The 22,772-nt window shown below is 41.6% G+C and overlaps 3 protein-coding genes across 4 annotated transcripts; 1 reads left to right on the top strand and 2 right to left on the bottom strand.

The window, feature by feature from the left end:
* LOC8068133 (probable galacturonosyltransferase 13) lies at positions 5,331-10,212 on the top strand. Its single transcript, XM_002443381.2, has 6 exons — positions 5,331-6,144; positions 6,755-6,813; positions 6,901-7,056; positions 7,682-8,269; positions 8,913-9,215; positions 9,512-10,212. Exons 1-6 carry the CDS (start codon positions 5,934-5,936, stop codon positions 9,800-9,802), a joined length of 1,608 nt encoding a protein of 535 aa, XP_002443426.1. The 5' UTR covers positions 5,331-5,933; the 3' UTR covers positions 9,803-10,212.
* LOC8068132 (heparanase-like protein 1) lies at positions 10,437-14,651 on the bottom strand. The gene is made up of 10 exons (XM_002442340.2): positions 14,299-14,651; positions 13,231-13,454; positions 13,110-13,146; positions 12,667-12,850; positions 12,306-12,454; positions 11,977-12,207; positions 11,684-11,873; positions 11,476-11,601; positions 11,290-11,389; positions 10,437-11,094 (listed from the first exon to the last, which is right to left on the bottom strand). Exons 2-10 carry the CDS (start codon positions 13,441-13,443, stop codon positions 10,702-10,704), a joined length of 1,623 nt encoding a protein of 540 aa, XP_002442385.1. The 5' UTR covers positions 13,444-13,454; positions 14,299-14,651; the 3' UTR covers positions 10,437-10,701.
* On the bottom strand, positions 18,521-22,344 carry LOC8074268. Of its 2 annotated transcripts, none has more exons than XM_021446672.1 (3): positions 22,095-22,344; positions 19,485-20,996; positions 18,521-19,215 (listed from the first exon to the last, which is right to left on the bottom strand). In XM_021446672.1, the coding sequence occupies exons 2-3, from the start codon at positions 20,980-20,982 to the stop codon at positions 18,695-18,697; spliced, it is 2,019 nt and encodes a 672-aa protein (XP_021302347.1). In that variant the 5' UTR covers positions 20,983-20,996; positions 22,095-22,344; the 3' UTR covers positions 18,521-18,694. The 2 variants fall into 2 exon arrangements, with proteins under 2 accessions (XP_021302347.1, XP_002442384.2); XM_002442339.2 differs by having other exon boundaries at positions 18,521-19,200.

The raw sequence follows: 22,772 nt of genomic DNA, 5'->3' as shown, positions 1-22,772 counted from the left end.
CTTACAACCAGTCTATCAAGCCAAGCCTCATCCTGATCTTCTCCACCTAGTCACATGACTTCATGTCATGTTTCTTGCATGCAGTGAGCTCCTTCATCACATGTGTGAGCTTTGCAACATATTCAAGCCATTTTCATCTTCATGGCATGTGTTGCTCACACTAGTGTACCTGTGGACTAATTATTTGTGTATCTCACATAAACACATATTAGTCCATCTAGGTTGTCACTTAATTACTAAAAACAAACAAGGACCTTTTAACCCTATTCCCTCCTACTGATGTGGTTGTGCTTTATTAGAGCATCACCAGCCGCCACCCATGAATTCCACTCACCTCTAGCCCTACCTTAACCATACCAAGTTCCTTAATTAATGAAGATAGAAACCCTTCTAATTTTTTAAGGTAGAAACCCTTCTAATTTTTTAAGGTAGAAACCATACCAAGTTCCTTAATTAATGAAGATAGAAACCCTTCTAATTTTTTAAGGTAGAAACCATTCTAATTTCTTGATTGGGAGAGCCCTTATGAACCTGCTCACAAGATAATCAAAAGCATCTAGGCCCCTAATTTAGTTTTGCAGTTAACAACAACATAATTATTGTGACTAATGACTATTTTGTAGTCATGTAGTGGCATTATTATAGTGCAGTCACAATAATGACGACTAATTAGGCAATCAAGGTTTTCATGCCCCTATTTGTTGGTATTTGTTCGGTTCTTAATGGATGAGCGCAAAGAATAAGGATTGACCAGTTCCAAGTGTCAATGGTGTTGATGGACACTTATTTTAGTTATAGGATTTTTGCTTTTCCTTTGGCCATACTATAAATGGGGTACGAATGGGTAGCATGACCTAGTTCTAGTGAGTGGATGTGGTGCACATTTGTGAAATCTAGTGCTAGATAGCTCAACTGAAGCCCAAGATCAATCAAAGACAAACCAAGAGTGCAAAAATTGGTTGAGATATTGTTGGTCCTATGTGGATGAATCAGACGTGTCTGGTGTGCACTGGACCTATGCACCAGACATGCACAATGCTCTAGTTTTTAGTCAAAGAATAGTAGCAGCACCCTGGTATCTGGAGGATGCAGACTTGCATAGGTGCCATGATTTCACTAGGTGTGTCCAGTGATGCACCGATTCCTCACTGAACATGAGTTATAGTGAGATTTGCAAAGTGAGGTTTGAGACAATGGTTTCACATGAGGTGTCTGGTGAGCATGAGACTGGTTGTACTGTTAACCACTAGTTTCAAAACTAGCCATTAGAACATGCATTGGACATGTCCGATCTAGAGACAAGGACAACACTAGATAGGAGATTGGGTTCCTAGAGACAAGGACAACACTAGATCATTTTTTATGAAGTGGTGGGTTCTTATTCTTGGGTTCGTATAGCGTGAGATTGGGGTTTTGGAAGGGTGAGTAGTGGTTTGCTACCTTTTGCTGAGTTTGTTGAGTCTGCATTGACATCATTAATTCCTTTCATGGGAGACTTGTAATGTGCAAGCGGAAAGCGTATTAGTTCAAGGGATCAGAAGAAGTTTCTAGGTAAATATGGAATGTCAAATTCTCAAAATTATCTTCTCTGTGTGTTTGTGGTTCCTCATAAATTTTTGTGGTTTTGAATTTCTAAAGTTTCATGGAGAATTTGAAATTTGTTTTGCCTTGTTGGGAACTTGTGAGATTTAAATGCGAGAGTGAAGTATTAGGTGAATTTCTTCTCAGGATGCTTGTTGCTTGTATCATAGTTCTTCATTTCATCTAGTGTGGGTTCTTGGGAGGTATTAGCTCTTGTGCTTACAAATGCTAGGATGGTTTCTTATTCAGTTGGGCATTCTTGTTTCTTTGGCTTTGCTCCGTGTTAGTTTTGGATGAGCACACAATGGGTGTTCTTGCTTTATTTCTTAGGTTTTGTTCATTGTTGGGTTTTGGTGAGCACATAATGCTAGACATTTGCTTAGCATTTGTTAATGGAGGGGGTTACTATTGCTTCACCACTTTGTGGATAAACATGCAATAATCTTGATTATCTGGTTTGCACATTGGTAATTATTTTCTTATGAGAATTTTTTGCTATCAACATTTTAAGTCTAATGCGCAAGATTTTAGTGTTTTAGTTCACTAGTTAGAGGAAGTGTAAGTAAAAGTAGGATTATTGTGATCTAGCAATTATCATATCATTTTCATGATTGCTTGATCTTCTAATTATCATCTCAATTTTCATGACTGCTTTATATAGTAATTATCATCTCCTTGTGTTTGAGGTTCCTCATAGATTTTGGTGGCGAACAAATTTCAAAAGTTTAAATGAGAATTTGAATTTGTGTTTCCTTTTTGGGAACTTGTGATATGTAAATGTGATGAACGATCTAGCTATACTAGTTCCCAATCTTTATGAGTCTCTTATTAATTGTTCTCAATGAACAATTTGTCATATTCTCATGCAAAATTTCATTAAAAATATTAACAAGTTACTAGCTTTGTTCATTCTAAATCAATGTATGCTTACGTGTAGTTACGTGTGGTAATGTCTTTGCAATTCTTCTTCTTGCCATTTTTTGTTGGTGCTAAAGTTTATGAAATTTGAGTTCTTGAAAGTTAGAGCTTCTTTGAAGTATCTATAAAAGTCTAAAAAGATTCATAGCCCACATATTTTATCAAGTGGTGACTCTTGCCTAACAATCTTTGTGATTTATTGAATAATATTGGACTACTTGATTCTTCTTAGGCCACTAATATGTTTATTACAATGTTTCAATGAACATTGAGCTATGCAGATGGAAAGAGTAGGAAATCTAGGAGGAATGATACTCCACGATCCAAGTGACGATGATCCATGGCTTGGTCTTACTTTGGGCCCAAGTAAAAGTGTTGTTGAGGAGTTTATGAGAATGAATAGGGAGGAAGCCCATGAAGAACATAATAAGAAGCCCCCAAGTAAGTCGAGTGAAATGGCATTGGTGGACTCTAGTGATGATGAAACATGGCTTCAACTTAAGTTGTCCAGAGCAAGGAAGGTCCACTGTAGGTATTGTGGCAAGCCATTCTATAACCGGCAAGTTCTTGGTGGACATACAGTCAGGTGTAGAAGTAAGATAAGTTTTATACTGCTTATTATTTTAATGTTAATCATATCTTATAGAATTTTTATGTTATTGTATATTTATATTTTACTTATACAATGACATTTCATTTCAGAAAATCAGCCTTCGGATGGACCTATGAAGTTGCATTGTATGCACTGTGCAAAGGAGTTTCCCTCTTTAGCAGCCATGTACGGGCATATGGCTAGTTGTTGATTTGCCAATGCAAATATCGGTTACTTAGAGGAATAATAGTACAAGGAATGATAATTGTAAAACATTAGGATATTTGGTTATATTGTGTTGAGAAATTGGTGCCTCAATCTACTCATCGTATTCTTGGGAAGTGAACCAAGCCAAACTTGTATGATGCCACTTCTTTTGTGGACCATACACTCACACTCTTATGAGTAAACCTTATATTGGAAATCAACTTTCAACACAACGAGATTTTAACTCTTTATTCACTATGAACTTGATACAAGGACTCACACTTCTTCACGTGTCTATCCTACCATACTACTCTTCATGTTATCCTATCATGGTATGTCACTACTTGGCTTTGGTTAACTTCACATGGTAAGTGGGATCACATGAGATTAACCATTATTGTCCTAGATCGAGGTACTGTGCATTGTAGTGTGTCTATTAGTTTGAATGCAAGTAAGCAACAAAGTTGTTGCTAGTAAAGATCATCATGTCTGCTTTTATCTTAATGGAGCACTATTTACAATGCCCAAATTACACTTGGTGGACCAGAATGCCCCTATAATATAGCTAGACCCCAAGCATATTGAGCTATTTACCTTTACGACCTTAGAAAAAAATACATCTTCTTTATGTGGTCTTTTTTTTGAACTTATCTGTATGACCTCAAAATAAAATTTTCTTCCTTCTATGACTTCCCGTCTGTTTTTTGCACCTAACGGTGTTAAGTCAAGGGTAAAATGACCAATTTGCCCCTGACAAAGAGATGCAGAGTTTTATTTATCTGCCGTATAATTTAAAATAGTTTTAAAAAATAGCAGCGGATCCACCTGCCCAACACGCCCCGACGTGTATCCCATCATTGGCCCTTGCTACCGTTGCCTCTTCCCGGTACATCCCTACACGAGCGCCTTGTGGTCACAGGTCCACTAGTAAGCGTACTCCACAAATTCCGGTTCGGCGTCCACGTTCTTTTTTTTTCCTTTAGTGTTCAGAGCTCGTGTTGGCAGGGTAGGCGGTGAGGCGATGCACGACCATAACAAGGTGAGAGTGAAGCGATTGATTAGTGCACGATGATAACAATAGTAATTTTTTGTTGGGTGTAGAGATAGAGAGATTGTGTCTTAAGTTTCATAAGAGCAACTCCAATAGTTCTTCATCTCTCTTTCCCATCCTTAGTTTTTAGGAAAACCAGAAAAAATATCTCTCCAATAATTTCTCATTTGGGTTTCCTATTTTAAGAGAGGTCAGAGGCGCACATCGCCTCCTCCCATCGTTTGAATGGTATGCTCTGATGGTGTCAGGCAGATGGAACATCGATGGAACCTGCTGCTACACGTCCCTCTGCTTATCACATCACACAGGAGACTTCCTGCCACTCGTACGGTACCTGACCAACAAATCAGTCAACAATACTTTCTGTCATAGCTTATCAACCAAACAAACAAGACAAGAACGATATAAAATGTTCAGTACACTTGAGTGGAAATAAACATTGGTCTTACAAAATAAATGATAACACTATGTTCATTACACTTGAGTGAAAAATATTAAGTGGTCCAAATAATACAAAGCAAGAACGATAGTTATTTTGTAACAGAATGAGTAGAATATAAATTAGGATGATGGTTCCATAGGTGCTCAATGAGATCTTCTTTCAACTAGATAATTCTTCCACGCCCAATGCATATAATCGATGGACCCTAACGCAGGAAGAGAAAGCGTGAGAAAAATTTTAAATAGGTCCAGAAAATTGGTTTTTTAGAAGTGAATTGTGGAAAACTATTAAAGATGGCCTTGTTTTTCCTTTCCCATATGATTTGGGGAGTTGACAAATACCAAGACAGGAAAAAAAAAAGAGAAACTGTTGGAGTTGCTCGGATTTCAAAAACTTCCATAGACGGTGAAAAGTCCATGGGAGACGGTGAAAAGTCCATGGGCTGGCATCGTGGTCGGGTGTTGGAGCGAATTCATCGTCTTCCCGGAACCAACAGGCCCGGTGTTTGACCCAACCACACCACGCGGGACGGGGCTCCGACCCCGCGCCGACCTGGCCGTGACCGACTCCACTCGGCCTCGCTGCCGTGCCGTACCATACCGTGCCGCCCTGTTCATCGGGTCAAATCCCTCGTCTTCTTCCTCGTCGCTTCCTCTCCACCACCTCCCCACTTCTCCTCCTAATCCCCAATCCGGAACCTCACCGCGGAGAACCCCAGATCAAACCCTTCCCCCGCCCATTCCCATTCCCACTCCCATTCCACCGGTGCGATCCGTTTCCTCCTTACTTCCCTGCCCGCCCGAGGGAGAAGACGAAATCGGGACCGACCGCCGAGGTTTCTTGATCCGGGCGCGTGATTCGCGGCGCCCAGGCACCAGTGAGAAATCAAATCAAGAACGGGGCAGGGGAAGCCCGGGGAAGTGAGACGAGGGCGCGGGGAGCAATCAAGATCGCTTCTTGGAGCTGTCGGTTCCCCCGCGCCAATGCCGGATCCGGCCGGCGGCGCCCCCCGCTCCCAGTGCGCCGGGCTGGCATGCCCCCTCTGAGCGCCCCCGCCTGCCGCCGCGGCTCCCGATGCTCGTGTGGTCCTCGGGAGCAGGAGAGGGAGCAGCGGCCGTCGTGGGCGGCGGTCAGGAGCGAGGATGCAGATCCGGCTGTCGCCGAGCATGAGGAGCATCACCATCTCCACTAGCCATGGCCTGCTAGACTTGATGAGGCTCAAGGTCGCCGCGCGACACTTCTCCTACCGCACCGTCTTCCACACCGTCCTCATCCTCGCCTTCCTCCTGCCCTTCGTCTTCATACTCACCGCCGTCATGACGCTCGAGGGCTTCAACAAGTGCTCCTCACTAGGTACGTACGCCAGCAGTAGTTGCAGCTGCTTCTTCTGTCTTGTAGCCATGCATAGAGCTACTTTCAATTCCATTCTCCTAATGATCGCCCGTTACTGAAACGGCTGCCGCGCGCTGCTACTTCCATTCCTGAAATGTTGTCAGTACTGAAACAGTTTAGATAGTGCATTGCTTGACTAGTGATGCTCCTTGTGCATGTGGTAGCACGAGATGCCTGATTCAGCTGGGGGATAACAGGAATGAGGCTGATAAACTTGGCGTTCTTAACCAGATTATGTTGTTACGCTGCGCACATGTAACTGCATTGGTCATGATTAGCGTGCTTTGGGCAGCTTGGTCGCATACATGCTTATTTGCTGAGCAACCACCAAGGTGCCATCTTGGTTTGCTCAAGCATCCAAAACCGCTTATTTTGGCATATGTATGTAAAAGGTAACTCTAGAGAGAGGCTGCTGCTTATGTGCATATTAGGTTGTATGCAGCTCATCATAGGGTGGGTCTCATTATTTGGTTATTTGTTACAACACAGTATTGTTTAATGATGAATTCTGTTTATAAAATGTATTATATTCCTGGTCACTTGTTACTAATCACCAGCTGCTATTTTTCAGATTGTCTGGGAAGACGTTTAGGTCCGCGCCTTCTTGGTAGGGGAAATGATGGTTCCATGGTACTTATATGTCCTCTATTTAATCTGTTACTTTCTTCCATTTTGAGGATTTGCTTTATTTATTTGAACTTGTATTCTAATGTGCAGAGGCTTGTGAGGGATTTGTATGTGATGCTTGATGAAGTAAATTCTGAGGAAGCACCTCTTGATTTGAAGGTTCCAGAAACTTTTGATGAATTTATCTGGGACATGAAGAATAATGATTATGATTTAAGATCATTTGCTTTTAAGCTGAAGGCTACGGTAAGCTAGCTTATTTCAGTACTTGCTATGCAAACATTAGAGTTTTGGCAGTAAACCGTTAGCTTGGGTCAGTTCTTAGTTAATGTTGTTTGGTCATGTACAATCAGATTTTGTCATAGACACTGAATGTTCTTTTTCCCTATCTAACGCGTATATCACCCATGCTTTGCTTCTAGGAACATGTGTTCTGTAAAAGGACCTCTTTTCATGTAACAATGCATATGGTTTCAGTGTCCCACAAACTTACGCCTTTTCATCCGAATGGTGTCTAATTGAACCATGTCCCAAGTATTTTCAGATTTGAAGGTTAATAACTAGTCTTGATTAAATGGATTCTACATTAGGACTCAATTTTGGAATAAACAAAAAAAAGAATGATTACTAGACTCCATCTAGCTGACTCTAAATCTCAAGTTATTTTACAGCAGATCAGTATGCTATAGAATTGTTTAACCTTTTTTTACCTACACAGCGTTTTACAAAGCTATTGCACTTAGTGTGAGTGGTTGACAACCTAAAATTTTGATATCATCTAGTGTGTCATTATGATACCAATACAACTTTCTATACTTTCCTATCAGCAAGTTGCTGTTCTTATTCTGATTTTCCACATCACACCATGCAGATGGAGAGCATGGATAAGGAATTGAGGTCATCAAGGTTATCGGAGCAGTTGAACAAGCATTATGCTGCAATTGCTATTCCTAAAGGCCTTTATTGCCTTTCATTGCGTTTAACTGATGAATACTCCTCAAATGCCCTTGCAAGGAAACAACTACCACCCCCAGAGTTGGTGCCTTGTCTTTCGGACAACTCCTATTACCATTTTGTTTTAGCATCAGATAACATCCTTGCAGCCTCAGTTGTGGTCAGATCAACAGTTAGATCATCACTGAAACCTGAGAGGATAGTTTTCCATGTTATTACTGACAAAAAGACCTATCCTGCCATGCATTCATGGTTTGCTTTAAATTCTCTCAGTCCTGCTATTGTTGAGGTGAAAGGTGTTCACCAATTTGATTGGTTAACAAAAGAAAATGTTCCTGTACTTGAAGCTATAGAAACTCAGCGCACTGCCCGAGATCGTTACCATGGAAGTCACCGTCCAAGAACCAGTGCTAGTGATAGCCCAAGGGTTTTTGCAGCCAAGCTGCAGGCAGGAAGTCCAACATATACTAATATGCTCAATCATATTCGAATATACTTGCCTGAGGTATTATATTTTTCTTCTGAATATTATTACTGTTTCTTACTTAATAGGGCAGGAAGTGCAAGTACAATTTTTGTCGTCTCTTACATATTTGATGAACATGTAATCATGCTAATTGATAGAAGGATTGTATGAAACAATAAAAACTGCAAAAGAATTGAAAATATTTTAGTCTTTTACTGGACCTGTTCTAGTTTGCTGGTCCTGCTGGGATCAAAAAGTAAGTAATGCTGCTCTTTTCTAGAGATATCTGCAGCTTTCTCTGCATATAGTCTATATATACAAAATTTGTACTCCATACCTGTAAAGAAAGTCGTTTAGGGCAACGACACGGTCTCAAAGCCTAACTTTGACTCCTTGTTTTTATAAAAATATTTATCAAAAAGTGGTATATGTATATTTTTGTGAAAGTATTTTTCAAGACAAATCTATTCATATGGTTTTCACATTTCCAAACTCAACAACTTAAAAGTTATTCATGATTTATATTCACAATGTTTGACCAAAACCTTGTTCAAAACGACTTTCTTTACAGGTACGGAGGGAGTATATGGTACAAACTTGTTCAAAATGCAATTATATTTGTTGACCTACATCCTTTTTTGCTGAAACTTGCACTGATTTAATCTGTACTCTGTGGATGCAGTTGTTCCCAAGCCTCAACAAGGTCGTATTTCTTGATGATGATGTTGTTGTCCAACATGACCTATCACCACTTTGGGATATCGATCTAGCTGGGAAGGTTAATGGTGCTGTTGAGACTTGCAGAGGTGGAGATAGTTGGGTGATGTCTAAGAAGTTCAGAAATTATTTCAACTTTTCGCATCCCCTCATTGCAAAAAACTTTGACCCTTCAGAGTGTGCTTGGGCATATGGTATGAATATTTTTGACCTCAATGCATGGAGGAAGACAACAATCAAAGATAAATATCATCATTGGGTCAAGGAGGTAAGAATAGATATCTTTTTATGGTCATTTTATAGTATAACGAGTGAAATATATATATACGACCTTAATTGTCTTTTGATTTAATTGTAGCATAGTTCCAAAAGACACGAAATAAAGAAAAAAAAATCAATACATGCCGATTTGCTTAAAAGTGATGAAGAAGCATATGTGAGAGAAATTTTATCAGCATTACTTTCCAGTTTAGTTGATTATTGAAACTATCTACATTCTAACCTGTATTATTACATTTGAAAGTATGAATTGATGAGCTTCAATTCTTGTTCCTCTTCATGCAGAACCTGAAGTCAAACTTCACACTTTGGAGGCTTGGAACATTACCACCAGGCCTTATAGCATTTAAAGGCCATGTTCACCCAATTGATCCATCATGGCATCTGTTAGGCTTGGGTTATCAGGAAAAGACAGATATCAGTAGTGTTGAACAAGCAGCAGTTATACATTATAACGGGCAAAGTAAACCGTGGCTGGAGATTGGTTTTAAACATCTTCAACCATTTTGGACAAAATATGTGAACTACTCAAATGAATTCATAAGAAACTGTCATATAATGGAGCCTCAGTTGTAGATTGTCGTGACAATATAAATAAAAGCATATATTAAGTGAAATTAAATTTGTTATTTTGGAGATCAACAGCAGAGAGTTTATGAAGGGTAACCGGGGAGCTCAGTAATCCCCACACATGGTTACATGCGCTGATGGAGAATATTCAATGAACAGAAAGGAAATGTTATTTTTTCCCCATTTACTTTAGGACCCTTTTCCTTTAATTTATTCCATTTGTATCATAGCTCATGAAATTACGATATTGTTTAGGATGGTTCTTTTGTATTTGATGGAGCAATATATAAGTTGAATTGATGGTAGTCCCATCATTATTGTAATTGATGAAGAGTATACACAGTTCACCATGTGAAAAGCATGGATTTTGATTATGCAAAGCAAACCTTGTATACTTGTTACTTATTTTTCGGTTCTCTGAAGTCTGATCATCCCAAAAGACTCATCTGTATGTGTGAATTCCATTTGGTTCAACATTTTTTTTACAGACGAAAAGCCCAAAAGATTAACCATATGTATGTGTGAATTCCATTTGAATCAATATTTTTTTTACAGAAAAGCCACGGATCTAACTAATTTTAGTCAGTGGAAAGATCACTACTTATCTGAACAGAATGCAATTGATTCGCACATCAACAAATTCGATGGCACAGTTTCTTCTGGAATTTCATTGATGCTGAACATTTCTTTTCTGAGATGTTGATGAACTGTACAAAGTACAATGGCATCAGTAATTCAGTATGACATCACCCTGGCGACTATATTCGTTGGGAAAATGTAGATGGCCCAATTGGGGCACAAATCAGAAAACGAACACATATCTTTACAGTGACCTTGTTCTTCAGAAATCTCTATTATATATAATCAGAAAACCTCGTGATATTCTATCTCAAAACTACAGTTGATCATCGGCCACAAGCTTCAGCCTCAAAGTCAGGGAAGACGACAAACGCAATGGTCAGAGGGGCAACATAGATTGGTGAGTTAACTGAAACTTCCACTGGATACAATGGAGGGATGTCACCATCTTCAGTGAGCTCAAGAGGAACTCCATTCAGCAGCATGGTCCGGGCAAAAGGGTTCCCATCTTTCGCTGAGAGATGGTACTCTTCCCTCTTAGAAAATCCATCGGAGGCTTTGCTCCCGACCCAAGAAACCGTTCTTTTCAGGCCATGGACAAAGGCATTGTCCCTTCTGATCCCTCGCCCTTCTGCGAGATTGACATTTAGGTCGTTCCTGACTGAAACCATGAAGCCCATGGTTCGGTGCAGGTTCAGCAAGAGAAGAGCAACACCACCCTGTAGTAAAAATATTTTGAAAGCCAAGAATCAGCCATCTGTTAATTTGAAATCCCATAAATCTCAGCTAAAAGACTGACATAACTGCAGTTGTGCACTAAGATTTCAATATTTGTTTCAATTAGTTAAGCTTGTGTAAGCAATCATTGAGTAATCAACATTGTGTTTCTAAGACATCTTAGGGTAGACTTGTACCTTTTGCTTTGCGCAATGCACATAGGCACGCAAGTACGAAGAACCACTGATGTCTATGGAAAGAACACGCGTCCCCATGATCTGATGCCACAGCAAGGCACTGAATAGATACTACTATGGTTTAGTCCAATGCATATGGAAGTAGTAAATCAAGTTTGTAGCGACATATTCGGTACACAGACTTGCCTGTAGTAATCTGGGTTTGGTACAAAAGTGTCGGTGTCAAGAAGACCGTAATTGCCACCAATCAGCGTCTGTCTACAATATACCTTGGTGTCATACTTTGCTGACTGACCCAATTGATCAAGATACCTAGTGGAAACACAGGTGAGAATGATTAAAAAATAATGATGGTAAAGGTGTGAGTATTTTTTCTCATCTGACAAGTGATCACCAGAAGCTATTGAGAAAAGTATTGGACACGAGTCGGCTGCCACTATTATATGCACCACCGGATTCACCAACCCATGGAGCAGACCACGGTCCATGGCGCTGTATGGTGAGTTGGAGACTTCTGAATGTATCGGAGGTCCGGCTCAGATACTGTGGGTTCAAAATTCTGTTTGGAACTTGTGGATCATTACCTAATCAAGATTGAAGTTAGCACAATTATGTCCCCTCGATGTAAGACATAAAACAAGAATTTCTGAAGGAGTGGAGCCAAAATAATATCCGGACAGGACTCACCAGCACCAAGATTGTAAATATGATGAGTCATTGCATTGAGAACATTTGGCCCGGAGACATCGAGAAGCTGAGCAAACCATTTTTGGTCATAAAATCCTCCTGGGGCTACAACCAGTGGTTTGCTGGAATCTCCGTATAACTCGTTGATGATGGTTTGAAGTTCAACTAGGTCTTTTCCATATTGTTCAGCTGCCACACTCGCACCTATTCCACTTCCACTCAGTTCATTACCTATGGCACGAACACATCATCTTATATAAGCATTACATGAATATAATATATTCCCAACTCCAAGAGCGTTAAACAAGAATTTTATAACATTGCATTACCAAATTCCCAAGAATCAATAGGATAGTTCTTTGAAACAGTGTATTCAATAAATTCTCGAGCATTGCTAGAATTCCAGGGACCACCCCAAACACCTTTTCTTGTCTGCTGTCGTCCTTGAAGCGCATTGAGACCAAATGTAACAACGGCACTGAAGGGATAAAATAATGTAGAATTAGGAAACAGATATGTGAAAAAATATGCTACAGTATTTAAAAGGAACTGAATATGAATGACATTGCTGTAGGTTTATGGAAAGAATAAGTTACAACATGTGGTGCATTCAACAATCCATACTATAGTAAACCTCTTCACGAAAATGCAGAGCGCGATAAATAAACAATTATAGAAGGAAGGACTCACCCAGTACTCAGGAACAGATTATTAATATCATCCCATCTTTCCAAGGTTATGCATCCTTGAGAAAACCCAAAAAGGCCACTTGAAACCTTTGTAAATGGGTCACATGACGATCCTAAATTTGGTGTGCCATATAACACTTGATCTTGTAAGGAGCCTCCAACTCTGATTCGTAGTGGACTAAAGGCTACAAGAACAAGAGTGGAAAAGGAATAAATTCATGATGGAAATATGCTGAGTCATCATATTATGGAAAGAATATTTTTTTAACATGGCATAGACTATCGAATGGTACATTTTAGCAATAGATTAATCATACATTAGATGTTAGGGTATACTCTACCAATGTTTTGCCTTCCAAATTTAGATAGTGTAAGAAATGATCTCTATATAGTTCACCATTGAATGTTTTAGAATCACTCGATTAAGTAGTTAAAGATATTCACCTTGGATAGCTTTAGCCAACAAAGGATTAGTCAAGTCCTGGGGAAATTGACAAAAGAACCAAAAAATTAGTTTTTGCCAGTACCAACCACACATGATAAAATGGTTGTCTTGGGAACTAACCAAATTTAAGACAGAAGCCCTTCCCCATGGGCACTGGTCGTAGTTACACTTCTCTGGAGGCCACCAATCAATGGTGGCGCAAACAAACTCGTCACTGGTCGAAGCAATCGTCTCAGAGCCTCGAACAATGACAGTTACATCCGAGTAATCCTCTGATCGAACCCGCGCAGGCAGACAGAGCAGAGGCAAGAGGAAGAGAGACCATAACCTCATGCTTCCAGAACCTGCAAATGGTGGCATCAACCAAAAGGACATTTCACAATTAGAATGGCTCGGACTTATTGTAAATATATGGGAAATAATTGGTAGGGAAAGGTCTAATTTCTACTCCATTAATAAAGCTGAAAGTGACTCCTGCCGTTTCAACTTGTCATATTATCTGTCCTTATTTTAAGAGGTCAGAATTCAGTACGTGGAACTGTTCAGCTTTCTTTATCTAACTATTTAAGTAGACCACTTTGTTGATGTCTCAATCATGAAGCTATGATTCGCCCTATGGCGCTAAGGCACCTTGAAATATCTACTACATTTTAACATAGGATCAAGATAAGCTCATATATGTCTTCATGTAGAGAAAAACATTTTTCCTTTTTATCTGAGAAAGGGGGGATCTCATCAGTAGGATAGAGAAGCATAAGCACTAAAATCCACGAAATGCTTCTCTCCAAATGCTACCGAAGGCCCTGCGACACTTTAATTGGCTCTTTGAGATGGGAAATCATGAAGACACCTGCACTCTCTCTTCCAAATCGAACAAGACTTTCTTAAAGACTCGTATAGAGGGAAACTGAAGAATGAGGTTTCATCCCACAGAAAGAAGGGGGAAAAGAAGAGCAAAACCCAAGAAAAACCCAGCTGAATCCTCCAAGAGGCAGGAGCACTCCAATTGGTGCATGGAATCACACAAAACTCTCTCCAACAACCAACTCAACAACATCGAACCATTAACTGAAACAGCGTTACATCCAAACACCCTACGCCCGTGGCAACTCGCTGCGGATTTTATCTACTGAACCAAGTGAATACAGCTGAAATCCAAGAGAGCCGGGGAGAAAAGGCCATCATTACCTGAACAACCGCAACGAGTCCAAGAACGCCCGCGAGGCCGCTCAGAGGTGCTCCCCAGAACGTCCAAGAACAGGACCTCCTCTCGTCCCAATGCAGGCGGCAGGCGGCTGGGCAAATCAAGAAAAGCTCGAGTCTTTCGCCGCAGTCCCAGGCCCCCGTCAGTCAGCTGGAATCAGACGCGGAGGGTGGTGGCTCTTTATGATCGCGCGCAGCTCGCGCTAGTGGATAAAGAGTGGGGGTGCGGTGCGGGGAAGAAGAGGCTGCAGATTCTTGAGGAAATCTCGGCGGTGGTTGCCGCTTCGCTTTGTACTGTTAGTCTGTATCTACTCCCTCCCTTCCAAGCTACTCCCTCCCTCCCTCCCTTGAGAAAGCTACGCAGCTCCTAATTAAGTACTACAGCAAATAGTGGGATTTACTACTACCAAACAGCGATGGTTTTGTTCGCATCACCCGTGTCCTGAAAAGTCACAGCAGCTGCGTTGTTCTTTTCAGGGAGGCTGTGCGCTTTGTTTCGTGGGCAGAGGACTCCTCACCAGAATCTGAAGGCAACAGAGCCGGGATTAAAAAAATCACCGTGTCTGTACTCTGTAGGCCAGGGTGGATTAGGGAAAGAGATGCGATCCAAAGGTTCCAGAATGGCAGAATCCAAATGTTCGACCTGATTTCTTGAAATTTTGGAGACGACTGGTCATGGTATTATGGAACTTGTAAAAAGAACTTTTCTAGAGTTGTGACTAGTGAGTCAATTCTGTGCAGCTGCAATCGGACTTTCCTGGCCATCATTTCTTGATATGCAACATCTCATCAGACTGGGAAGAGCTGGTCAATGGTGGCAGCCGTATCCGTATGGGGGGGGGGGGGGGGGGGGTTAGTGGGTGGGGTGTGGGCCCCAGGAGGCACCAGGCAACATGGCAATGGTACAGTTATCTGCATTCAGCAAGCAAGTATTATTCGTAGAATTCTAGAATTCTTTCTCTTTTTTTTGTTCTTATTCTTTTCTTTTGATTGCTTTCTTACAACCAAGATAAGCATGCACTACCTCCTCGTAATGATGAAACAAAACAGCATCAAGGTCAGGATTACAATCCGGAAAGCGGGAAATGACAATTGTCATCCAGATCCATGGCTTGGCTTGAAGAAAGAGCAAGAGCTGGAGGCTTTGTGGGATGGGGATAGGGATGTCTGCTTGCTGCTGCAATGATGCAAGTCGGAAGTCAAAGTCTCACGTTTGATTCTGAAATGGTGAAGATGAGGGGGGCGGAAGTCAAAGGTTGACCGAATCCGCATCGCCCTTGTCGACGCAAGATGCAAATCCCGGAGAGGGGTGCTTTCTATCCACTTTCCTCAGCGTGCAACTTGCAGCTTTGGTGAAAAGCAGGAATGGATACCTGCAGCTTTCCCTTGGTTGCAAGCTTGCATCTCATGATCTGATCTGATCCCCGATGCCAGCAGGCCTCTCACCGTCTCACGTCAGTCAGACCATGAACCGGCCGCTGTCTATGTGATACCGAATTCTGTCAGCATCGGTTAGCTGAAAAAGAGAGAGTTATGCTAAATTGTTTGATTTAATTATCTTCAGATAATTCTAATAGCCATAGTTGCAGTCCTAGCAGAGATGTGTGTGGGTGTGGCTGGTGGTCATCAGTTTCCGAATGATAAAAATGCCCTCTGCACAAATATGTTGTTAAGCATCATCACCTTCATTATATTGTCATTCTGATGTCACATGATGCATTCCTTGTACATATATATTATATTATATGTTTAATCGTCATGGTCTTCATCAATGCTGATCACTCACTCGTTGCATACGATTGATTCTTTCTCACTTGGTACATGTGCAGTAGCTGTAAGGTTAGTTTTAATGGAGGGTTTTATTAGAGTTTTATGCACATTAAATATGTTGATGTTGCGCTATATTAATGAAGAGAGAGATGATAAGAGTTTCATCGAAGTAGAGAGAATTTTCTCTCCATAAGGCCAGTCTCAGTGGCCCGTTTCAATGCAATGTTTCCAAAACAAATTCGCTGACAGGGTATTAATGAAACGAATAATGAAACAACCTCCACAATGCATGAGTTTCATCTTGACGTTTCCTAGACTGGGCAAAGCATTTAATTACTACAAAATGATTGGATCACATGCAAGATGGTGAAACGATTTAGCCCTCAGTGGGGATTTCATCCCGTTTCACCGCGTGGGAAACAACGCCCGCGGAGTTTCACCATGGTGAAACTACTTCCTTCTCTCTCCTCTTCGTTTCATGCAAAAAGTGCAATTTTGCTGACATGGCGCTCTAATAAATGTGCATGACATCCTGGTGAAACCCCCGCTGAGACTGGCCTAAAACTCCTATGCACTGTTTTCAAGATATAGATGTGTTGTAAACTGTGTTATAAAACTCTCATTGATGATGACTTAAGCCCCATAGGAAGATGCTTCCAAATGGCTACCATGCCACGTAAGGCATGCATGTTCATCCTTCCACTTCGATCCAAATTCCAAAAAGCACGTCATGTGCATGCCTGCTTCATTACACAAATGATGATTGGATATGCTGCAGATATGCTAATCTAATCCACTCGGGAAATTTTGGATGCTTCAACTGCTCCAAAATCATAACCCGGCTGGTTCCGTCTTGCAAATGGAACTCTCTGCCTCGGTGGGGGTGGCTAGGCTGTTGATTCCTTTGAGTCTGTTCTGAAAAGCTATGTTTGAAAATACTGTTCGCTGATTTATCATGAGAGAAAAACATGATTGATTGATAGAAAAAGTAAGACTTATAAGACAAGCGAATATAAAATGGAACTCTCTGCCTGGGCATTGGCGTGATCACAAAAAAATATATATATAATTTTAACGAGGAGTAATAATTCATAATATTTGCATGATCCATTTGTTTCTCAAAAACATCATCCATTATTTGGAGTAGCCATTATTAGAGTGAAGAAAAGTACTATGTTGTTTGTCTTGTTGCCGTTTCTTTTTGCACGGGTGGTTTATTCTTTTTACTTGTTATTTTTTTCTTCTTATATGTATTATCTTCTCTATTAATACATGCTAATATGTGTCCGACATATTTCTCTAGTTATTTTTTGAAAAAAAAAGATTGAAAAGGCAATTTTTTCTAGGAAATATTATGCATATGGTTTTCATTTTTCCAATAGAAGTATTACAAGCAATTTTCCTTTTTTTGAATTACAACTTGAACACAAGTAGTTATTCCCAATCGTGCACAAGAGACATAATACTCGCTTGGAAGATCCACTTGGAATTTCGAATGCCTCCAGTCCTCTTTCGCCCATTATTGTTTGCCGGGTCTGAGACTCGTTCAATCAGCAACTCCAAATTGGCAAATTCCAAATCATAACCTGCTTAATTACGTCTTGAACTGCTCTCACCGTCTGCCTCATTCTTCATTGAAATGTTGACTCTGAAATTTATTTTATTTTTATTATTACTCATATAAAATTAAAAAATATGTGGACTCTGAATTCCATTTTGTCTGCCAAAACAGTGCAACTATGGGCCTGGGCCGATCTTCTCTTTATACTACGTCCAGTTGCTCCAAGAGCCCATTCACAGAGGTTTTAGCTCCTGGATGCCTCTGACTGGGTCAACTTTTCCATCTGGCTTGGACCCGGCCTCTCCATGGTCAACGGTCCAGTCAAGCCACCAAGAAAGATCAAAACAGTCTTTTTTCCCCTCTAGAACACAAACACAACTTCACGTGTACAGTATTTCATTAAGAGAAAGTAGCAACAAAGTACAAAACAGTCTTAAACTTAAGTTGAGCATATGTAACATATGATTACTTTTGGTACAGCGAAATTAGAAATATCAGCAGGCGTAACATATGAACAAATCTGCCAGCATATGCAGACATGCAGTGTGTAATGGAACAAAAAAAACATAGGAAACGTTGACATGAAGTTTATTTAATCTGGTTTATGCTTTTCATTTCCTTTTGAAACAAGCTAGTTTAAATCATTACAGTAACTTGCTTACTTAGGCCTTATTTAGTTCGCAAAAATTTTCAAGATTCCCCGTCACATCGAATCTTTGGTCGTATGTATGGAGCATTAAATATAGACGAAAATAAAAATTAACTGCACAGTTTACCTGTAATTTGTGAGATGAATCTTTTTAGCCTAGTTACTTTTTAATTGAACAATGTTTGTCAAATAAAAACGAAATGCCACAATAGCCAAAAACAAAAAAATTTGCGAACTAAACAAGGCCTTATCTGTAGTACAATGCCAAGCCTTGCACAAACACAAAACCTGTACGAACTTCCTTTTTTTTTTAAAGTACTACGAACTCTCTTTTGTGGAACCAAAAAACAAGTACGAAATTCCAAGAATGATGATCACGCACACTGCAGATCAAGAATCGCTCATGGCACGACGACACCTGCTGCCATAGCCGGAGCAGCAGCGGCCTTGCTGGTTTCCTGCAGCGAGATGACGGTCTCAAAGGCGCCGACGAGCGCCTTCACCTTGCTCTTCCTCGCCTCCGCGACGAGCCGGCTCGCCGTCTCCTCGATCACGTTGTTGAACAGCCCCGGCTCCTGCTTTTTCGTCTCCTTACCGTCGTCCTGCCGCCGCCGCAGCACGACGACCTCGGCGCCCGCGTCTCTCGCTGCAGCGCCGCCGCTGCCGATCCTCCGGCTGGCGACCCTGCTGCTGCCTCTGCTCCTGGCTGTCGCGTCTGCCGCGGCTATGGCAGGCCTGAACCGGAGCCGTCTCGGGGTGCTGCTGCTGCTCTCGTCGGGGTTCAGTACCTTGCCCCGCCGGAACGTCAGTTTGCGAGGCGGCTGCGCTGGCACCACGGTGCTCGAGGTGGTTGCCGGCGCAGGCTTTGCCCTCCTTGCGTTGGCAGTTCTTGCAGTGTCGATTTTTTCTGCAGAAACGGAAGCTGAAAAATTGTCATCCTCGTGCAGCGCAAAAAAATAACTTAAAGAATTGCCAACGATTAAGACCTGAGTGCATGATGCTTCAGAACCATTATATACCAAAAACCAGAATAGAATTTACCCAAAATAAGAAATAAATAGACTTGCATTAACGAGAAGAAATGCACTTCAGTTCAGAAATTTGCATAGAGAAGCAGAAATGCACACCAGTTCATTCAGAAAAATATTTGCATCGAGTAGAGTAGAGATGCAAAATATTGTAAATCTGTACCTTTGCGAGGTCCGATCTCTTTGTTGTTAGTCTCCAGTTTCCGCAGTTTTGGTGAAGCCGTCTTCAGAATTCTCTGTTTAGCCTCCTTGGCATCAGTACTAGAATTTTCTGTTCCAGAAACCTTCTTGCTGCTGTTGATTGGGGGAGCAATTTTCTCTTTTCTGACTGTCCTCAACTTTACACCCGAGAGCGACTTGCCAGACAAGTTTAAAGATCTCGACAGTTTCAGTGGACCTATTTTTACCTTTTCTTCTCTCTTCTTTGGAAGAATTTGAGGATTCTTGCCAACATTGTTCCCTGTCATCTTTCTGTTGGTCTGTTTCCCTGAAGGAAGTGATGGAGATGGCGCGGTTTTCATTGTCGAAGCCTTTAGCTTTGCCAACCTAGATGGTTCCCCAGATGAATCCTTTGAGTTAGATGCTGAGCGTACTTTGATCTCCTTAGCTTTTTGCACAGCTGATGTAACTGTAGGCCTGGATTTTCTCTCTGTGTTACTGAATTTGGTGGTAACAGTAACATCTGCAGGTTTTCTTGCTGTCTTTGGTCCACTGGAGCTGTCAACTGCTGTACTGGTAGATGTCAGGTGAGGTGTTCTTCCATTTTTCTGACTTGAGCCTTTGTCTCTCGTAATACTCGATGTGGCCTTCGCCTTCGGTTTCACAGGCCCCTTAGACAGACTCTCTGATTTAGTCCCAAGCCCGGCTTGATCATGCTTCTCAGAAGCTATCACAGTCTGGGGAGTCCTGATATCTGAACTTGCACACTCATTTGCTGATTGATCAGGCACATGATCCACAAGTGATTGTTCCTCAACTCCGCATACACTGTCAGCAGGCAGAATGGTATCCTCAATGTGTTCGTCGGATTCATCGATGTCCTGGATAGCTAATGGCATCTCCAGCTCAATGCTTTCAGCTGCATCCAACGACTCTCCATCTCCACAGTCTGTCACATCATCATGAGAGACGACGAAGCATTCTGAAACAATTGGCAGGGTTCCAGCCACAGCAAGTTCAGATGCTTCAGCTGATGAATCTTCCACGCAGGGAATGCTTTCAGAATGATCAGGTACACTTTCAAGTGGTGCTTTCAGAGTGATGAATTCAGGCTTAGCAGGAGCAGTACTGTTACCACCTTTCACATGAGAAACCTTGAGCTTCTGGTCCTCCTTTGTTGGTCTGTATTTTTGTGGTAGTACGATCTGAACCCGGTCGAGTTCCTGATTCCCAGTGCTCGCACGGCGCAATTGCTTGCGACTAACAGGCCAATACTTCTTGGGTTCAGAGGAATGCTTGATCCCATACTTGCAGTTGTCATGGCAAGAGCTCGTGGATGCTCTCAGGTAATGCGGCACCGGCTTCTCCTTCCTCTTGACATCAGGTGTCACGCCGCTGCCATCCATGATTACTGGAGAGTTTATCAGGAGGTCTCCGCATTTTGGTTCAGCTGATGCAGGAGTGGAGGTGACGATGGCCTCTTTTATCACTTCTTCAGTCATTAGAAGCACAGATTCTGCAGTTGCAGACACAGATGTGATGTGAGCAACACAAACAAAGGATGATGTACTCATCTCAAACACAAGCACATAACTGCCCAAAAGGAGTGTGTTCACATTAAATCAGCTGTACATATTTTTCTTTAAAAGGGGGAAAAAATGTTGCCCATCATTGCCCTATCATATTTGGTGACTGAATGCACCTTTTCAGGGTCTTCATTGCAAAAGTACTTGGAACTTGTTGCAGAAGTACACAAGAAGAAAGCATTTAAGGAGCTGATGATCCCCCTTTAGTTCAACTAACTCCCACTAAACAAAAAGGCTAACCAACCTTGATCCTTGATAATGCAAAGGGTTTGCGAGTTACTTATCGGTGCAAGTCAACCACATTGCGAAACCACCCCCAAAACATATATTAGAACGCGTGATAAAAGAATGAACCCAAAAAACTAATTCAGAGTCCAGAACATCCGCATCCATATGCGTCTGTATTTTAATCCGTGAACTACTACAATCTGGCACATCACGCAACCATATTTTATATACAAACCTTTTAATTTCCCTTCTGCTATCATACTGTAATAAAGATTGCAATCAGATTCCTGACAAAACTCGTGCAATTAATAATCAATTACGACCTGTCATTGGCATGGCTGCTGCCTGCCTGGTAGGCTGATACTTGTGGCTGTGGGTTTAGCAGCCAAGTTCACGCCAGTACCAACTCAGTTTCCAGTAAAAAACATTAGCAAGACACGTGAAATGACTTTCATCCGTCCCCAGAATCGAATCAAACCACTAAAACTGACTATGCATACAGGGGGCTTCGGATCAAATCACATCTGAAAAATATATCCGCACCAACACGAACAAGGCAAGAACATGAAACACGCATTGTTTCTGATCAAACATGAAACACGCATTGTTTCTGATCCGTGCTTCGTTTTTCTCAGACAAATTTACCACAGGGGATTGACAAAAACAAACTCAAGAACCCGGATCGGATCGTCGAGGCAACAGAGCACCAGCGACGACAATCTCCATCCAGGAATACGCAGGAACAGGTCGTCAGACATCTAGAAGGCAGGAATATAATCTAAGAAGGTGGTGAACCTTACCTCTCGCTCGCCGATCCTTGATGGAGATTCAGATTTCGCAGATGCAGGAGAGACGGTGGCAGACAGGCAGAGGACGATCGACCCAAAGAAATGGCTTCCCTTGCCGCCGCCGACGACGACGACGCCGAAGGGAGGAGGAGCTGGTCGAGAGGGAGAGGGAGAGGTCGCTGGGTGATGAGTTGGAGCCTTGGAGGAAATGGAAAGCGTGGGAAAGGAAGGAAGGAGGCAGAGGGGGGGTCTGTGAAGGCGAGGTGTGACCTTGTCTTGTAAGGGAGCAAAAAAGCCACGTGCACCGGGTTCATGGACGGACCTGTGAGCTGTGACGATGGCTTTTCGGTTGTTTTTTGGTTTTGGAGAAAGAATGGAGTTAAAAGTGGTTTTAGAGGTTCCAACCAACGTGTGTGTAAGCGAGGTTTGCAGGGATTCAAGTCTGACCAGTGGTTTGGAGAGGAGATGTTTTTCTTTTCTTTTTTAAAATAATAGTGGGTTGTTAGAATTCAACAACCTAAAATAGGGTGTTTGAACGAGAGGCTGAGTTTGAGGTTTGTGAGTTGAGGTTGATTAGCCGGGTTAGTTGGATCTAGGATGGGTGTGAATGTAAGGTTGCATGAGCATGTTTATACTTTTTTTTTTTGCGAAGATGAGCATGTTTATACAAGTTATATAAATTATTTTTAG

Source organism: Sorghum bicolor, chromosome 8 (assembly GCF_000003195.3).
Source record: "Sorghum bicolor cultivar BTx623 chromosome 8, Sorghum_bicolor_NCBIv3, whole genome shotgun sequence".
Taxonomy (NCBI): domain Eukaryota; kingdom Viridiplantae; phylum Streptophyta; class Magnoliopsida; order Poales; family Poaceae; genus Sorghum; species Sorghum bicolor.
This window is presented reverse-complemented; position numbering and strand designations above follow the sequence as displayed.

Excerpts from the sequence above, each read along its gene's own strand:
- LOC8068133 (XM_002443381.2), top strand. The coding sequence starts at position 5,934 with ATGCAGATCCGGCTGTCGCCGAGCATGAGGAGCATCACCATCTCCACT. Across the intron at positions 6,145-6,754 it reads CAACAAGTGCTCCTCACTAG|ATTGTCTGGGAAGACGTTTA; the intron begins GTACGTACGCCA and ends GCTATTTTTCAG. Across the intron at positions 7,057-7,681 it reads CTTTTAAGCTGAAGGCTACG|ATGGAGAGCATGGATAAGGA; the intron begins GTAAGCTAGCTT and ends CACACCATGCAG.
- LOC8068132 (XM_002442340.2), bottom strand. The coding sequence starts at position 13,443 with ATGAGGTTATGGTCTCTCTTCCTCTTGCCTCTGCTCTGTCTGCCTGCG. Across the intron at positions 12,851-13,109 it reads GTTGGCTAAAGCTATCCAAG|CCTTTAGTCCACTACGAATC; the intron begins GTGAATATCTTT and ends TTGTTCTTGTAG. Across the intron at positions 12,455-12,666 it reads AATCTGTTCCTGAGTACTGG|TGCCGTTGTTACATTTGGTC; the intron begins GTGAGTCCTTCC and ends TTATCCCTTCAG.
- LOC8074268 (XM_021446672.1), bottom strand. The coding sequence starts at position 20,982 with ATGACTGAAGAAGTGATAAAAGAGGCCATCGTCACCTCCACTCCTGCA. Across the intron at positions 19,216-19,484 it reads AGAGATCGGACCTCGCAAAG|CTTCCGTTTCTGCAGAAAAA; the intron begins GTACAGATTTAC and ends ACAATTTTTCAG.